The sequence below is a fragment of the Chenopodium album genome, chromosome 4, assembly GCF_948465745.1.
Source record: "Chenopodium album chromosome 4, dcCheAlbu1.1, whole genome shotgun sequence".
NCBI lineage: Eukaryota > Viridiplantae > Streptophyta > Magnoliopsida > Caryophyllales > Amaranthaceae > Chenopodium > Chenopodium album.
In genome coordinates, this window is record NC_137837.1 from 77,451,926 (window position 1) to 77,466,942 (window position 15,017).

Here is a 15,017-nt window from a genome sequence, read left to right on the forward strand (position 1 = left end):
TTTTAATAGTTGGATTTTGTTTGTTAGTTATCTCCTTTGATATGTCACCTTCTTAAACAGATATGTCTAATAATATTAGTTTTCCATTTGCTGTCGAAATTGTCGTCATTCAGTCCAATTTGAAAGCTAAGTCTTGATCAAATCTTAGAGACTTTTTATTGCCGTAGGAATGTTGGATGAGGAGACCAAATACTGACCTATAGCCGGTAAAACTCGTATGCGTCCACCAATACATAACAAACCGGTTAAGAGGGAGCTATTGCAACTTCATTAGAAGTTTCGAATTTAGTACTACTTAGGGCTTGTTTTGATTTAATGAACTGAACTGAACTCATAAAAGCTAAACTGAACTGAACATTTTATTAGCGAAGAAAAGTAGGAATTGAACTGAATTGAACTGAAATTAAATGATTGAAACTGAACTGAATTAAACCGAAAATAAGCTGAAGAAAACAAACCTTTAGTATTTCCTTTTTTTTCTATGAACGTTTCTTCCACTTATTATTTATGTGATCAAATTTTAAATTTATAAGTATCTTTGATAACTTACCATGTGAAATTCGTCCTAATGCATATCGTACATTTTCATATTTTTATCTTTGTGTAATTTAAGTAGTAACATAGTAACAACTATGGTAACATTTTATTTAGAAAAATGACTACTTTAAGAAATAAGACTTGAAAAATAGCCTAACAAAAAGTGGTATGATCTAACTATAACCCATAACACATGTAAGTTTGGTGTAAAGCTTTGTTCTATTCGACTTATTTATTTGGAGACACAAATTTGAATAATGCAGAATTGCAAAGTTACGAGGTTTACTCAAATTTGTTGCAGTAGGTGAGGTATCCGCCAGACACAACTCTGAAGTCTGAATAATGCAGAATTGCAAAGTTACGAGGTTTACTCAAATTTGTTGCAATAGGTGAGGTATCCGCCAGACACAACTCTGAAGTCTGAATAATGCATAATTGCAGAGTTACGTAAGTTCAAGTTTGTTACAATAGGTGAGGTATCCAAATAAATGCTAAACATGTTCATTCACTTTCTCTTGAGATTTGCCGCCTTAAATTGCTGAATATGTGTAGCTTTTTCCCTTCTTTTCTCCCTTTTATTTAAAGAACAATGTTCAACAATTACGGTCAAATCTTGTCCATTATACTACTACTTTGTTGATGATTACTGATTAGGCTAGTAATCATTATTTCTTTCAAGGTCTTTGCCAATTGCCACCAATGTCTCCTTTAATTGTGTTGCACCAAAGTCCCTTTAGGTCTTTAGCATTGTTTTAGGCATTTGTGTAATGTAACCAAAAATATTAATATTTGTATAACCAAAAATGATTTGCCCTAACTAAAATTGAGTAATAAAAGTTGATAAATCGAATGCCAATGATGATGGAATAGAATGACTATAATAGAAAATGTTTAGTATATTCATGTTACAAATCCGAACTAATGAGAAACTGAGACGATGTGATATATGGAGTAAAAGTTCAAATAATGAGAGTAGTATTTACATTTCCAAATCACTCATATACCCTCTTACGGATAAAATCAATATGTTAATATCCCAAAAACTTTAAAGCTTCTTTGAGAGTACCTTTTAATCTTGCAATATCAATGGTGACATTTTGTCCATCAATATACAATGACCTAGCAGACCTATACCCTTGCTCAAACACAACCAATGGATCAGAAACAATGGGATCATCTGGACCGTACACGTCATACAAAGAGCTCTCTTTAGCTGCAATCTTATAATTTATGTACTTCAGCCCCATAATATGGGCCGGGTTACCATAATAGATATCGGAGGCCCAATTAAGAGCCAATGGTACAATTTGGACTACAACAGCCCCATCACGAAGAAACACCTCATTTGTAAGCCCAGCACCATGGGCCCCCAATATGATGTCACATGAATTCACAACTTCTGCAAACTTGTTCAAATATAGCATTTCATGGGCCTTGGCCCAGTGGACCTCAAAGCCCAAACTTAATATCATTTTCACCATTTCATCTTCGTTAAGAAGTACTCTTGTTTCTTTGCGAGATATGAAGAGTACTTTGGGCTTCTTGTTGGGCTTTGTTGGGCCTTTTATGGTTAAGTTGTATGATTTCCCAAGGAATTGCCTAAAATCTGCCATTGTATAGCCTTCTGGAATTTCTGAGCTGTTTAATGCTAGATTATCATGGTACCTATATGACAAAAATATAAACATGTTTAGTTGAACATATACTAATTTCATGTTACAATAAGATTCATCAAATAAACAATTTGTTTGAATCTTAATTTGTTTTGGAGCTATATCAACATGTGAAACAAGAAATATTTAAGATACAACTAGTTAAACAACACTCTCAACATAGTTAGCTACAAAATACTAAAATGAAATGAATCTAACAATACATCCATCAAAAATGAAATTGGTGAAAAAACTGTCATTTTAGCGTAATCATGCTGAGCATCAATGCCCTGAATTGACAGTCAAAACTCAAAAGTTTAATGTTGAACAAATTAGGCAACTAATAGCAGACAAATTTACCAACACGACATTAATCAACCAAATAAGGCGTTGATGTTTGACTATGAACAACACGAAAGTAAAAATGCATGATATCCATTATATTTCATTATACAAATTTACCAACACGTCATTAATCAACCAAATAAGAGTTAATATTTGGCTATGAACAAAATGAATGCAAGAGCATGCATGATATACAATATGTTCACATTGTATAATTATATGACTGTAGTTGCCTAACTGCTAGACAAGTAACCCGACACACTTCATGTTACGAGTGTTAATTCATTTACCTGAGACCAATAACAGCAGCAGGAAAGCAATGAACTCTTCCATCTTCATCACCATTTATAACTTCAAAAGATGACAACTCCTTCAAAACCTCCTTATACTTAAAAACCCACCAATCTGCATAATCCGTGATTAGAAATTGCACTTGAGAATTAAAATGCCGAGAAGTGAGAAATAACGGGATTATAATCTCATTAATCTCATGAAATACATTTCCTATAAATCCACCAGTTGAGAATATTATTGTTGGAACTTTATGTGTAACCTCACAATATGAAGATGCATTTTTTCTTTGTGTAATATTAGTCCCATGAAGTATTTGTATTGGTGTGACTTCTTTCATGGCCGTCGGATCTTCCCTTCTAGCGTATGGCTGAACCGTCCGTTTCTCTGATGGTTGATCGGACGGTACGTACACAACCAAGGGTTGGTTGGTTGGTATAATCACTTGTTTGTTGATGATGCATTGTTCAAAGTGGAATTCATAGAGGCATGAAACTCCGGTAGCATCTAGTTGAGCTAGATCTTTCCCTGGTATTATTACACATTTTGAAAAGTCAATTCGGTGTTAGATTAATACTCCCTCTATTTCACCTGAGTGTTCGACTGCCCATAAGGTTATGTACACATATTATAAAAAAAATTCAGCGAGTTCAATGGACACGTATATAATATTGCTGAAAGTGATGGATAACTCAATTGATTAGAACTTTCTTACCGGTTTCATCCAATATGACTCCCTAAACATGAATAATATAAATATATATAACATTACTAGTTGCTACATGTATTAAACAAGTGACAATGCATTGATATCTTAATTCATAGGTAATAATAATGATCAATCAATAATGTGCAACATTATACTCAATAAGTTTTCTCTTGAATTGATTGTTTCTATGATAAATAATACGGAGTAATTGAATAGAGCTTAAATAGTAAATTGTACGTATAAATGTATGATTGCTTCAAAATTAAATATACCATATACGTCAAAAAGGGAATTTTGTGGTCTGTACCTCGTACTAATCTTCTTAATTGGATCTCAATGCCTTCTTTTTCATCCATAGCAGTGCCATGACTGCTATCTTCCTTCTTGTTCCATACTTGATGCTTCCCTTCATTTATGAAATTACAATCCACATTTTATTATTTGCATCATCAAAGTCAATATTAACATCAATCTGAACAACAACAACTATGTATATGAACATATTTTTTAAGAAAGTTGTATCCCGCTAAAAAAACATAAATAGAACAAAAAAGAACGGAGGGAGCAGAACTATCACTTACTCGAATAATCAAACTTTACGGAAGAACTCCTAGGTGGAAACGATTGTTGAAGAAAAAAGATGAAAAATATAGAAACAGCCGTTAATAAGATTATTAGGCATCTTCTTGTAACCAAATTCTCCATGGTTATTAATTATATGAACCTTAGCTTAACTTTGAACCTTAGTTAGTGTCGTTTAATGAAATTTTAAGTTGATATTAATATGTTGTTTGGATCGATGCTAGATCAAATACATTAATTATTAAATGTTTGTAGCATTAATAATCTCGTGCATAACTCTGAATCTTTGATTGTTTGTCCATATTTTTATAATGTACAATTCTTAGACTTAAGTTTAGTCAATGAACAATTGCCCTAAACTATGGTGAATTTAGCGTAAAATATGGAAGATTGGCAAATTTTTAATGCCATTTACTACTCACTAAGTCACTATACTGACAAACTAAATCTAAAATATGGATTTTATATCATATGTTCGATCTATACATCTCTTACATATATATTTCTTGTTATAAATTCTAAATTATTTGTGATATATGATTTGAGTGTCATGGATCAATATGTTATTTAAGAAATGAAAAAAAATAAAATAAAAAATGTACTCATTTGAATGTATAATTATAAAAGTTTACGATGATATACTTTTAATGTATGTTAAAATTTTAAGTTTTACTTTGTTCTTCCCATACGATGTACTTTAAGTAATGTAGCCAGATAATAAAGTGATTTTCTTTGCCATGTGTTGGGGACTTGGGGCTGTTGGCGAGGTTAAATTACCTACATTTAAAAATAACAAACAAGTCCTAAGCTTGTTAGATGTTAGGTATTTATAAATTTTTCTATTCATACCATTTGAACGCAACCTATTACCAACAAGGCAAGTAGCATTATTAAAGTCATTGATAACTCAAGCTATACTAAGGGCCTGTTCACATTTACTGAACTGAGCTGAACTGGACTGATTGGAGCTGAACTGAACTGAACTTATTTGATTGGAGCTGAACTGAACTGAATTGAGCTGAAATGAATATTTTATGAGAGAGGAAAATTAAGAGCTGAACTGAACTGAACTGAACTGATTGGAGCTGAAATGAACTGAACTGAACTGATTAGAGCTGAACTGAACTAAACTGAACTGAACTGAAATTAAGTAAATGTGAACAGGCCCTAAGTTACTAACCTTTTGCCCTTATAGTTAAGTTATAGGGAATTTCCTCATCAAATCATAACCAAGGTTGGTTGTGTATGGGCCCATAGTTCTTCTTGTAAGCTCACTAAGTCACTAACCCTGTTTCATAGCAACAATGTGTATCATCAAAATTGTTTCAGCCTAATAATAAGCCCAAAATGACAATCATGTCATGGTACTTTCCAAACCAACTTCGCATGGAATTAGACTAAGTGAGTGAGACAAAGCTAATTACGGAGTAACATTTTTTCCAATAAAATTGACATCTTGATCATATTATATACTTCATTAATAAATAAATTGCTACAATATTTCACTTTTTGGTACTTAATTATGTACTTCAGTCACCAAAGATTAATTATGTGGGGTGATAAAAGATATACAATCCTAAACCAAATTAGACAGAACTTGCTAAATTAATTTAGTTTGGTAAATGTGCACTAAATTAGCATACATATTTTATACGAAGTGTGTCTCGATCTAACAAGCTCAACAACTTCCGACTTAATCACTTTAATAAACTCTAGTATTCAAATTTTACCTTATAAAATATATACTACCTCCGTTATAGTTTATGTGCAACGATTAGACATCTTTCCTCTCTGCTTTATGTCAAATCGTTGCACATAACCTGTAATGAATTAGTAAATAAATTCTGAACTTCAACTATTAAGTAAACCTATTGGTTGAGTTGGACATTTAACATGATATTATAGGTACCGTGATAAAAGATCATTGATCCAATATAATTCACCTCTCCTTTCAAGCGGAATTTAATTCGCACTGGAATAGAGGAGGTCCAAGTTGTATCTATATTTTAGGTCCAAGGGTTCTCGTGTGAACGGGCTTGATAGAGCTAAGTGTGTAAACCAATCTTTTTTTTTTTTTTTTTTGATAAGAGTGTGTAAACCAATCTTGAGGTTTCTCACAAGTACATTTAAGTTTTTAATTGAGTTGATCAATTAATATTACTCATCAATACTCATAGATTAATTGTGCATTAATTTAGCTGTCACTTGATCCTATATAAAGCTTTTTAGAAGATTTTTAATATATAAAAATATAGATATAGATAGATATGCTACACATGTATTTAAAAAATTAAAACTGAAATTTTTCCTTCATACTAAGATAAAGTTTGTGAAAAAAAAATGTAAGATAAACTAATGCATTAATTGATATAATTAATGTTTATTTTAGCATAATATTTTCACTTTACCCTTATTATAGTTAATTGATAGCAACATATAACTAATCCTTGTTTTTTTTCTAGCTTCTATAGCTTTTTTTTTTTAATTTTTTTTTGGTTGATTCTATTTGGTTTTATGTAGAACGTTTGACAACAAAGTATTTGCTTAACAGCATATTTGTCATGTGTCGACATTATTCTTCTACGCCTTCTGTTTTACTTCTTATACGATATAAAATCTCAATCTTGCACAAAGGTTTAACTTTTCAACTTGACAACTAGATTATTTTTTTGAAATTAAAACGATTACCTCACATCAATACATCATAGTGACTATATTGCTTATGAAGTTCAGAGTATATTATCAGATAAAAATATTGAATTTCTTTTTATCAAATTATTTTAATTTTATGTGTTGTTAAAAGACCCACAAGGTCAAGTGACGGAATGAAATCATGTGAGATATCCTTCACTCGAGATATCCCTCCATAAGGGTTAGAGAACGTTTAGTTCACTTTATAGTAATTTTATTTAAGTTAAAAAATATATGTAAGGGCGTAAGGCCCTACATAGGACCGAAAATAATACAGGGATTTTATGTAAATTAAAAAAAAAAGGCAAAAATAATAGGCATGTATCAAACACGACTCAATTAAAAAGTAGAGAGAAATAAAGTCATAAAAAGAAAATAAGACTAGTAAATTAAGACATCCCAAAAGAAAGATAGATTGAGCCAGAAAATCGAAAGTAGTAGGTGATCAACATTGGTCTGGTCCACTAGTTCGGCCCTAATTCGACCTGAAACTAGGGCTGGTTTGGATAAGCCTAAACACAAATTTCTACATAAAAATCTGAACCTGGCTTAAAAATCCCACTTTAGCCCGATAAGTCCGCTATTTTTTGCAAATTTGGACACGAAATATAATATTAAGGCCTGATCCGACCTGATTTTTAAAAAAAATTTATTTTTTATATCACCTCTAGAAAGTGGTAGAGTTTCAACAATGGGGCGTATGTACGACTGTACCCCTGTTACATTTTGCGCAACCGGGCCAGGAAGGCCTCACACATACAATTGGCTGTCTCTCTCGAATCTCAATCTTGGCCTTTGCGTTATAATTTGTCTCTTGGACCCATAAATATCTTTCCCGCCAACCTTCTTAGGTCCACCCACTCTATGATATTTGACCCAAACCACCCAATTACAAAATAAATATCCCTTCTCCTAAGCAACTGGATTTATAAATTAATTATATGCTTTGTAAGTAATAATAAGTATGTTCACGACTGCTTTTAGCATTTAGATATTTCAATTTCAACAATTATAATCCACTAATATATTACTCCTCATGTAAGATATTTCCTCCTCCTTTCACAAAAATACTTATAATAGTACTCCGTAACACTTTTAATTTGCATCATTTATATATCAACGATATATATGTACTGTACTAATTTATTATAGGTACATGTTATTCAAACAAAATGTTGTTGAAATAGTTTTATTACTGTATATCTCATAATATCAAGTTTTATATCTATTTATGTACTGTAATTAGTAGATTATTAAAGATATTTAAGATTAAAGAAGTGCTAATAATTATGTACTTTGTAAAGTAATAAGTGTGTGCACAGCTGCTTTTAGCATCTAGATATTTCAATTTCAATAATTATAATCCACTAACATTTTACTGTATACTTTTTGCAAATAATTCAACGATAATACCTAATACCTATACACCTTTAAATTTGCATTATTCATATATCAATAATAACTGTATACTTTTTACTAGCTTATTCATTATTTGTACATGTTATCAAACAAAATGTTGTTGAAATAGTTTAATTTGCTCAAACCAATTCAACTTGATCAAGTTAACATCAACAACGTAACAACAACCAACTTACACTAAAAAAATATCAAGAGTTCTACTAATCTGCTTCAAGTCACTTGTAGGGATCATGGAATGCATACTCCCTAATTATACAAAGTATTTAATTTTAATAACCGAAATTATTTTTTCTTTCACTTTTGATCAACCAAACTCAAATATCTTTATTTTCGTTTCCTGTTCATAAATTGAGCAAGAAAAGCAAGTGAGATCGTATGTACCAAATCTTTGATTTAGAGGCCAATTTTAGAGCTACAATGTCAATACTTCCTAGAAATATTACAAGTAGTTAAAAAATTAATGAACCTTTATCTATAACACCTAAACTAAAACTTATTTAATTAAAAAAAAAAAATCTAACTAACTAATTTACTAATAACCCATTATTATGATACCCATGAATTTTATTCCATGACTCTTCTCTTTGCATCTTCAATTGCTTATAAAAATTTCCAATGAATTTCTCTGCTTTCACAAACAATTCTTCCTCCTCTTCATACACTTCTACTTCTTCATCATCTTCAGATTCGGCTTCGCTTTCGTCGCCATCTATGAAGAACAAACTAGGCCTTGAAGGGCACTTCTTGATCAACTTCTTAACCTCATCAGCACAAACAATGATCTTCTTCACCGGTATCGATTTTTCGACGACGGTTTTCAAAGTATTCTTAACCTCATCAGCACAAACAATGATCTTCTTCACGGGTATCGTGTTTTCAACGACGGTTTTCAAAGAATTCTTAACTTCGTCAGCACAAACGATGATCTTCTTCAAAGGTATCGAGTTTTCGACGACGGTTTTCAAAGATAAACACGTTGTTTTTGTAGTGTTAACAATAAAGTTTGATGACGTGTACGATTTGTTCTTGTTGTCCCCTTCTAGGGCATCTATGCCGTTGTTCGAGGATGAGGATGAGGACGAGGATGAGGAGAGAAATCCCGCTTCGATGCCAAGAATAACGATAAGAACATTAATAATGAAGTAAAGATAATAAGTTGATCTAAATGTGGACGATAAAAGTGGAGTTAATGAGAGTAAGGTTGCTATAAGAGACAACGTTAGAAATTGTGTTTTTTTCGAGTTTTCCATGTGATTATAATTTGTTTCTATTGTGTTGTAATAGTTGTAGTAGTAGGAAGTTGGGATACCAAGTATGGCAAGCTAAGGTTACTTATTTATAGAGAATTAGAGGAGAAGGTATCTAATTAATTAAAAAATTTCTATAATTAATGAAGTTTTTAGTTGCTAAAAGTAGAGATGGTGGTTGATGGATTAAGACAACAGGAGTAAGAAGTCAAGAATATTATTATAGTGTTGGTTAAGCATTTGGAAAGTTAGTTACAATTAAGTACCCCAAAGTAGAGATGGCTCTTTAAACTATATTGTATTAATTGGAGTTTCATACATTTTAAATGCATTATTTTAAACATTATACTACGTATTCAATATATAGTTAGTACTATATCCGTTAATTGTTATCTGCAAATTTGGAATTTTTTTTATATATCACAAATAATACTCCAAAGGTGCAGATAACAATTAACGGAGATAGTATGTATAATTATGAGTAATTGATTTTATAACTGTATATATATATCGAGATTCTGAGACGAGTGTAATATTCAAATTTATTGTCAATCGTGTCATTAGTTCTTCCCTATTTTATAAAAAAATGTAAGATTACTCTTATGAATAGTGCGTGTGATATAAATGATACCCTTCAAAATGTGCATTTACATATAGATTCTCATCATAATGTACAAGTTTTTTTTTTTATGAATAGTGTTTCACAATTATACCCTAAAAAATATTTAAATACTTATTTTCTCTCATTAATGTTAGTTGATTTGGACATTATATATATATGTAAACATAGTAGTTTACATATCAACTACTATATTGTGATTATATCCAGTCAAACTAAAAGAACTTCCGAATATGACTAGTTATGGTTGCTGCCCTAGTTACCTTATAATTATGAACTTGTCATTTAATTAGTGCAACTTATAGTGGTATAATATATTGTGTTTTTACACTATTGATCATATACTAATGATTTATTGTGATTTATGTAAGAAAAAATGTAGTTAAGTGAGGTATTGTATTAAATTTTCTCAAAGTATATATTAATGGTTATTAAAAGACATATTTGCCCATCATTTAAATGGGAAATAGACCAAACTGCCCTCAATATTAACAAAACAAGTTACTGTATTTTTTATTATTAAAATAGTATGTTGCGGGATGTGCAAAACTCCAATTATTGCAATAAAGAACAACAAAGAAAATATTTTTATATCCACTAATTTTGAAACTAGGGTAAGCATTTTTTATAGAACTTTTTTTCAAGGGGACTTGAATATTTTTTTTTTTTTTTTTTTTTTTTTTTTTTTTTTGGTGTTTCATTCGATTCACCTTTTGGACTAATCTGGATTTGGGGATCAATATTTGAATATATAAATTTAGTGGGCCAAAAAATAAAATACTGCGTTTAATTTATTTTTTTTTTAAAACAACATATAATGTATTTAATTTCAAATATGTACATTATAATATTATATGATTTTAGCTAAAATGTTGGACCACAGGTTGTCAAAGTCATGTCGAAATACAAATCTATTGTCCTACTTTTAACTATTCCCACAACTAAATTAGTCAGCAAAATCAAACAAAATACCAAACAAAAATACAAATCATATGAAGCCAGGTTTTATTGTTGTTATATAAATTAAACAAATTACAAATTGCAAACTTATACTGTATAATATTGTCAAGTTGTAATACATACATATGTACATACGTTAAACATAATTTAGCTATTGTCTTTTAGCTTATTCTACGACGATTACTGGATCTACAATCGTTCTCTGAGAAACTACTAAGAGTATTAGATTTTGGTGATAATGTTAACTAAATTAACCAGTTAAAATCTACAAATTATTAAACCCCCCCCCCCCCCCCCCCCCTCTTCTCCCCCCACAAAAAAAAAAAAAAAAAAGGTTTTCCAGTATTTTAAGATCTTTAGGGTGAAAAGAGCAATAAAAAAATACTCGTAATATATAAAAACAATCTAACAAAAAGTGGTAAGGCCTATTAATAGAAAGGATGACCCCAAAAGCAACATATATACATGCAATTTGATTGGGCAAACCCATGAGAAATTGGTGAGGTTGGTGAGAATATTCCTATATATATATATATATATATATATATATATATATATATATATATTTAAATATCTATATGTAGTTTCGGTTGTGTACAAATTCTTAAATGAACCTGTTCACACTAATTTATTACCATTAACATTAGAGACAATATAATTGTTTTATTAATAAAAAATAAAGGTCACTATATTAAAATAAAGATTATTATGTTGAAATAAAAGTTAGTATGACATTATAAAAGCTATACGAGGTTAATTTTTTAATGAAAATTTTAGTATAATGATCAATATGAATAATAAAGATCAATATGTTAAAATTAGGTCACTATTCAACATAGTGTCGTAGTTTAACTTCATAATAACATTAAAGGTCACACAAATTTTAAAAATGGTTACTATGTTAAAAATAAGGTTACTATGTTAAAATTAAGGGTCACTATGTTGGATATAATGCCAGTTACGTGTGTATAAACCATAGGTCCACGCAAGATTTTCCGTGAGTTGTGTTCGGCAATAAATTTTAGGATTTTTTTTTTGTCAAAAACTATCTAATAAAGCATAGATTTTGTGAGAAATTAAATTACTACCAATTATCAAGGTAAATTGCTGTAATATACTACCTAACAGAATATAAAATGTTGTAAAATACTACCTCTGTCAAAAATCCACCATTGACCCACCTCCAAAACTACCACCTCTAACCCCAAAAACCAACATCTCGAATGTCGAAACATCCTCACCAACTCAGAATATCCTCTAACCACCCCGAAAATATCCTTACCACCTTGAAAATCAATCCCCACGGTGGTTTTGGCCTTTTGGGGGTGTTTTGAGGTGGGTTAATGCCATAAAATTAGGTTATTAATGGTGGAAATTCAGCCCAAGGTAGTATATCTTACAACATTTTACCTTTTATTAGGTAGTTTTTTACAATAATTTTTTTATTAGTTAGTTTTTCACAAAATTTAGGTTGTATTGACAAAATATAGATCCTAAATTTTAAGTGTTTTTTTCCGGGAAATTCTAGGTGTCTTTTAATGACTATACTTAATTTGAGTAATAATTAGTGATGTAAGTAATTTTTGTCAGAAGTAATTAAAATTAATTACTTATGAAAGATAATAATAGCCTTAGTTGTAGATAAATAAATAAAAGGAAAAATTGATGGGAATAATCCCACCTTTTGAGCGTCGGAGATTAATAATCCCACCTTTGGGATATTTTTAAATAATCTCACCTTTGTACCTTATCTGCTCCTAACAATCCCGGGTGACTAGTAACCGGTTGAAGAGGTAATTTTTTTTTTAAAGTTTATTTTACACATGTCACAATTTGATTTGTCCAAAATTAAAAGTAAAAATAATTAAAAAGTAAAAACAAAAAAAAAAAAAAAAAAAAAAAAAGAAGAAAGAAAACCAACACCACAGCCACGCCATCCCCACCAGGCCACCACCATCCAAACCTAGACCAGAAACCACCGCCACCCAGACGCGAAACCACTGCAACCCGAAACCACTACCACCCAGGCGCGAAACCACCACCACCAAAACGCGAAACCACCGCAACCCACCCCAGCCAACCTAACCCCAAAACCAACCTAACCCCAGCCAGAAACCACGCCCCCCAGACCCGAAACCACCTTTGAAAAATCAAAAACCCACCAAACCCAATTCCACCTTCAATAAGTCGAAAATCCCGCCAAATTGACTGAATCGAGGTGGGGGAAAGAGGAGGGAGGTCGGGATATGGACGGAGGAAGGGGGGAGAGGATCCAAACGGGGGAAAAGGAGGGGAGCCGGGATCAGGGCGGAGAAAGGAGGTTGGAAATCGAGGGTTGTGGGATGGTTGGTTTTCTAGGGTTTTCGTGACGGTGGAAAGGGAAGCTGGTGGTTCGAGGGAGGAGGAGAGGGGGCGTCGGCGCTAGGGGAGTTGATCTGGGCGGTCGGCGTCATGGGGCAAGGCACTTTGGCGGCAATGATGGCGGGATCAGGTGGCGGGGAGGGTGGTTGCCTGGTCGGGGATGGTGGGTGGTTTTTTTTAATTATTCAATTATTGTGTTTTTCCTAAAAAAAATTGTTTTTTTTTAAAAAATAAATTTTATTTTTTTTTATTTTTTTCCACCAATCACAGACCAACACGTGTCTGGTAACTTGTAATAACAAGTCACATGACCGGTTGGGACTGTTAGGAGTGGATTAGGTACAAAGGTGGGATTATTTAAAAATATCCCAAAGGTGGGATTATTAATCTCCGACGCTCAAAAGGTGGGATTATTCCCATCAATTTTTCCTAAATAAAAATAAAAAAATAAAAAAAAAACTTTTAAATGTGGCTAATCACACATAAGTCAACAAATATTTCGCACGATAAAGAACAAATAAGCTAATTAAGTCCCCGTCAAAAAAAAAAAGAAAAAAAGAAGCTAATTAAGTGTACTAAGATCGATCCCAGTACGTGAGATGACTCACAAACAAAATAAAATCCACAATAAGAAGTGTATGTCATAAGAATTTGTAACATGTCTTCAGCTTATTATGAAAGAATAAGGCATAATTCATTGAACCAATTATAAATTACAATAATAACAAGTTTACCTCGACTGTTGAGGAAGATTTCTCATAGAATTAGATAAATTGAGTGAAGAGATTATATTTCATTCAATCAATTCGACTAATGTCTTGATCATGTAAAAAAAATTACTAGAATGACTAACTTTTTGGTACTAAATTAGGTACTTTTGTCGGGTGATCAAAGATATACAATCCTAAACAAAATTAGATAAATAATTAAGTGTTTTGGTGATATTATATGCTCTAGTTTGATAATTGTGCACTCCACAATCTACACACATATATTATGTCTCAATATAATAACTGGCACAAGCACAACAACTTCCGATTAATCGATTATGACCTTAATTTATATGAAGTCAGTTTTTTTCTTACACTCGCATAGTTTGATTTCTAATTTTCTTAAATTAAAATGACTATAAAGTCAAACTTTTGAAAATACAAAAAGTATATATGGTCAACATCAACATGTAACTAATCCTTGCTCTTTTTTCTTGTATAGCTAATTCATATTGAATCTATATGATTTCTTTAAGCACATTTGATAGCAAAGTTGACACTTTTATATTTACGATTTGCTTAACATCATTTATATTTTGTGTCGACATTCTTCTATAAATTAGTATTTCTTATACGTTCTTTAACTTTTCAACTTGCCAATTAGGCTTTTTGAATCTTAAAGGTTTATCCAACATCATAATAAATTTATTAAAATCATGAGGTTTTTTCTGGTAATGAGGATCAAAACTCTATAAGTGATACTTTTGACCTGAGTTGGTATGGTAGAAATTCCTTACCCATACCACACTCTCAAGGACCTAGCCCTAAATCGGGACTGATTGACCAATGATTAATTCCGGCTTGATAAAACTGTTCTCCTTACTTCTTAAAAAA

General features: G+C 31.4%; 1 protein-coding gene across 1 annotated transcript; it reads right to left on the reverse strand.

Annotated features, from left to right (window-relative positions):
- Positions 1 to 1,504: 1,504 nt before the first annotated feature.
- On the reverse strand, positions 1,505 to 4,244 carry LOC145627380 (alpha-1,3-arabinosyltransferase XAT2-like). Its single transcript, XM_081679771.1, has 4 exons — positions 4,116 to 4,244; positions 3,842 to 3,940; positions 2,825 to 3,353; positions 1,505 to 2,202 (listed from the first exon to the last, which is right to left on the reverse strand). Exons 1-4 carry the CDS (start codon positions 4,237 to 4,239, stop codon positions 1,566 to 1,568), a joined length of 1,389 nt encoding a protein of 462 aa, XP_081535897.1. The 5' UTR covers positions 4,240 to 4,244; the 3' UTR covers positions 1,505 to 1,565.
- Positions 4,245 to 15,017: the final 10,773 nt, after the last annotated feature.

What these genes read in the sequence shown, in the direction of transcription:
- LOC145627380 (XM_081679771.1), bottom strand. Translation starts at nt 4,239, where the DNA reads ATGGAGAATTTGGTTACAAGAAGATGCCTAATAATCTTATTAACGGCT. An exon ending in ATTAAGAAGATTAGTACGAG is followed by an intron (nt 3,354 to 3,841) that starts GTACAGACCACA and finishes TAATAATACCAG; the next exon opens with GGAAAGATCTAGCTCAACTA. An exon ending in GCTGCTGTTATTGGTCTCAG is followed by an intron (nt 2,203 to 2,824) that starts GTAAATGAATTA and finishes TTTGTCATATAG; the next exon opens with GTACCATGATAATCTAGCAT.